Below are 3,791 nucleotides of genomic sequence, written 5' to 3'. Positions count from 1 at the left end.
CTAGATGCAACGATGGGTCTCTCCTCATCCAGAGCAAAGAAGAATGAAGAAAACCAAAGATTCATGGAAAGAATTAGTCCTAGCGACTGGTACACCATGGGATCTGCAACCTGTACGACTTTGAGACCAGAACTAGATGGTACCGGGCTACCACTGTCAACCCCTTGTATGGGGATCTCTGTAGGAGATCCTGGATAGAGAGGGAGAACAATGTGGAACAAAACTCAAAATCATTTGGGGAAAAAAAAAGGGGGACCAAGTTTGTTGGTCTAATAGAGCTGACACAGTGGACCGGGCAGTATTTTGTTCTGTTGTATACAGGGTTGCCGTGAGTCAGCATTGACTCAACGGCACATAACAGCAACTAACCACTTTCCTAAGCGTGATGTCTTTCTCCAGGGACTGGTCCCTCCTGATAACAGACGAAGTCTCAGCATCCTCACTTCTCAGACGCATTCTGGCTTCTTCCAAGGCACATTTGCTTGTTCTCCACAGGTGTAGGCATTTACAACACACATTTTGGGGGGTGCAGTTCAGCCCATAACAGTGGGAGATGCAGGCAGAGCCCTTGATTCTTTGAGCTTCCTTCTCACCCTCACAGCCTGGAAACCGCTAGGCCAGCCTTCCCTTCATCCAGCTGCCAAGTGGCTATTGTTGGCTCACGCCAGGCCAGAGCCCTGATGGGTTCCCACTGTCACTTCATTCGCCCCACAACCCACTGCCCCTCTCGGCCTCTGAATAAATTGGGATTCCTTTGGTTGCAAGTGAAGGAAAAACCCAAGTCACACTACCTTAAACAGAAAAGGGGGCTTTATTCATTTGTGTAGCCACTGGGATGGTGGGGGGCTCCAGCTTAGGAATGATTTGGGAATTTCTCTGTCTGTGGTGGGTGGGCTAGTTTCCAGGCCACATGTGACTAGAGAGGATGCTGTAACTCCTCTCCCTCAGCTCCAATGAGAAAAGTCCCAGGGAAGGACTCTGATTGGTCCATCTCAGGTCACATGTTCACCTTGTAGTCAGTTGCCGTGACTAGCCGCTAAGGAACCATGAGTGATCCAGCCTAGATCATGCGTTTGCTCCTGCATGTCCAGGAGTGGGGAGCAGGAGTGCTGGGCAGACAGACAGACAGACCATGGCTCCTCTTCCACGCCGTGTGTGATGGGCTAGTCCCTCCCAGCCTTGACATCTGTGGTTTTAATTATCACAGGGTTGTGACCCTGAGCCCCCTCAGCTCCCCCCAGGGTCTCAGATATACCCTGTTGTCATTTCAGATGAAGAGCATGGACGTGGGGGATCCCCGAACCTTCCCCTTCATCGAGCCCCCACCCGCAGCCAGCCTGGAAACGGCCATCCTCTACCTCCGGGACCAGGGGGCCCTGGACAGCACGGAGTCCCTCACCCCCATCGGGTCCCTGCTGGCCCAGCTGCCTGTGGACGTGGTGATTGGTGAGGAGCCCCTCGGGGCGTCATGTCGGCCCCTGGGATTGGGTGCGGGATGCACTTACTTCTCTGGGCCCTGTCCATTCGTTCACATATAATTTGTGAGCACCGTTCCAGGTGCTGGGAGTGCAGCAACTAAAACAGACACAAGTCCCTGCCGTCAGGGGAGCGGCATCCTAGTGGGACCAAAACCCAATCCACTGCCGTCGAGTCAGCTCGGACCCATGGCAGCCTCACACGTGTCGGAGTAGACGTGCTCTGTAGGGTTTTCAGTGGTGGGTTATTTAAAGTAGATTGCCAGGCCTTTCTTCCAAGGTGTCTCTGGGTGGACTAGAACTGCCAACCTTTCACTGAGAAGCTGGGCACGTTAGTTGTTTGCACTACCCCAGGACTCCTCTAGTGGGGAAGACCAGTGATAAGTAAGAAGACAAACAAGCAGCCTAGTGGCACTGCAGTTAAAACACTCAGCTGCTAACCGAAAGGTTGATGGTTTGCACCCACCAGCCGCTCTGCAGAAAAAGATAAGGCTTCCGTGTAGATTGACAGCACTGGAGACCCTGTGGTGCAGTTCCACCCTGCCCTCTAGGGGCGCTGTGAGTCGGAATTTATTCCACAGTAGTGGGTGTGGTTTGGGCTTTGCTTCTGTAAAGACTGACAGCCTTGGAGACCCTATGGGGCAGTTCCACTCTGTCCTCTAGGGGCGCTGTGGGTCAGAATGGACTCCACAGCAGTGGGTGTGGTTTGGGCTTTGCTTCTGTGAAGATTGACAGCCTTGGAGACCCTGTGGTGCAGTTCCACCCTGTCCTCTAGGGACGCTGTGAGTCGGAATTTATTCCACAGCAGTGGGTTTGGTTTGGGCTTTGCTTCTGTGCAGATTGACAGCCTTGGAAACCCTGTGGGTGCAGTTCCACTCTGTCCTCTAGGGGCGCTGTGAGCTGGCATGGACTCATAGGTAATGGGTCGGTGGTGATAAGTGCCACAGAAGAAAATAAAGCAGGTGAGGGAAATCAGAAGTACTGGGTGGGGGGGCATTTGTAGTAGGGGCACTGGGTTCGAACTGCCAGACCTCTGGTTAGCAGCCAAGTGCTTTAAGCACTGTGCCACCAGAGCCGTGCCCACACCACTGTTCTGTTGGTGCTGGCTGCCCTTCCCTGGCCCTGGCCCACGTGTTGCACAGCAGCTCTGCTCCACGGGCTGGGGTCGGCTTTGCTCCGCACGGGAGCACGTCACAGGACCTTGCTTCTGCAGAGCCACTGGGTGGGCTCACAGCCCTCCTACAGGTGCGCAAACTACTTACACCCCCGGGTCCTGCTCCCACAGTGAAACCTGTGACGGCCGGAACCTGTGTCGGGTGGAATCCGGTCAGGAAAGGAAAGCTCACGGGGTGCTTGGGAGGTGGGATTCCTTGTAGAGAGCGACTGCAAAGTGGTCAGCGCCCGGCAAAGGCAGAAAACTTGTGAAACCGGAAGAACAAGGCAGTCTGGTCGTGCTCCCGCTCTCAGGTTTCACTGTACGGAGTAACATTAAGACAGTCTCCCCGACTTGGATTCCTCAGGACCCCCAAACTCAGGAGCCGGGGTCTTCTGCAGTTCAGCCTTCCCCACACGCCCTCTGCCTGGCCCGCCCAGCCCTCCCCGGTGCTGCTTTTGCAGGGTGACGATGTCACTACGTGTCACACCGCCCTGCCGTGGCCCTTGCTGACTCAGGCTTGCTCCGCCTCGAGCCAGTCCCCTTCCATCGGTGATCCACAGCCCCCAGAACACCCCCCAGTGGCGTGGTTGCCCTAGCACTGCTCCCGGGCATGGGGCTCACTTGAACCCTCTGCCTGTGTGGATACTGAGAAGGGCCCCCAGCACTGCAGCACACCACGGCCTCCGTGAGGGCAGCTGGAGACTGCGACTCAGAGGCTTGCTAGAGCGATATGATGCTTTCCTACTGGGTTGGTCTGGAAGTCCCTGGGTGGCACCACAGTTAAGTGTTTGACTACCAGCCGAAGGGTTGGCCGTTTGAACCCACCCAGAGGGCCTCAGAAGAAAGGCCTGGCAGTCGGCTCCCGAAAGGTCACAGCCCTGACAACCCTCTGGAGCGGTTCTCTGCACGATGGGGTGCCATGAGTCAAACGACTTGACAGCAACTGACGGAAAGCAGGAAGCAGGCAGAGCTCACAGAATCGAGTCTGAGGAGGCGGCCTTCACTGAGCTAGTGCCACGTGCTCTAGGTCCTGCCCCTCACCTGGTGACGGCTGGGACTCCAGTCACCCCCACTGTGCAGACCAGGAAACCCAGGCTCAGCCGGGGGAGGTGACATAAGTGCAAGAGGCCAGAGCAAGCCAGCAGTGGAGCCTGGCTCTG

At 55.9% G+C, this 3,791-nt stretch overlaps 1 protein-coding gene across 1 annotated transcript in view; it reads left to right on the top strand.

Moving 5' to 3' along the window:
* The window catches only part of DHX34 (DExH-box helicase 34), a 33,396-nt gene that overhangs the window by 16,787 nt on the left and 12,818 nt on the right, over window positions 1–3,791 (top strand). Inside the window, exon 6 of the mRNA XM_007943039.1 lies at window positions 1,272–1,446. Coding sequence (XP_007941230.1) covers window positions 1,272–1,446 — 175 coding nt within the window. The remainder of the gene's footprint in view (window positions 1–1,271; window positions 1,447–3,791) is intronic.

This window comes from Orycteropus afer, unplaced genomic scaffold (genome assembly GCF_000298275.1).
Source record: "Orycteropus afer afer isolate SDZICR_OR568_19922 unplaced genomic scaffold, OryAfe1.0 scaffold00099, whole genome shotgun sequence".
NCBI classification, from domain to species: Eukaryota; Metazoa; Chordata; class Mammalia; order Tubulidentata; family Orycteropodidae; genus Orycteropus; species Orycteropus afer.
Note: the sequence above shows the minus strand (reverse complement) of the source record. Positions and strands in the feature narration are given on the sequence as shown.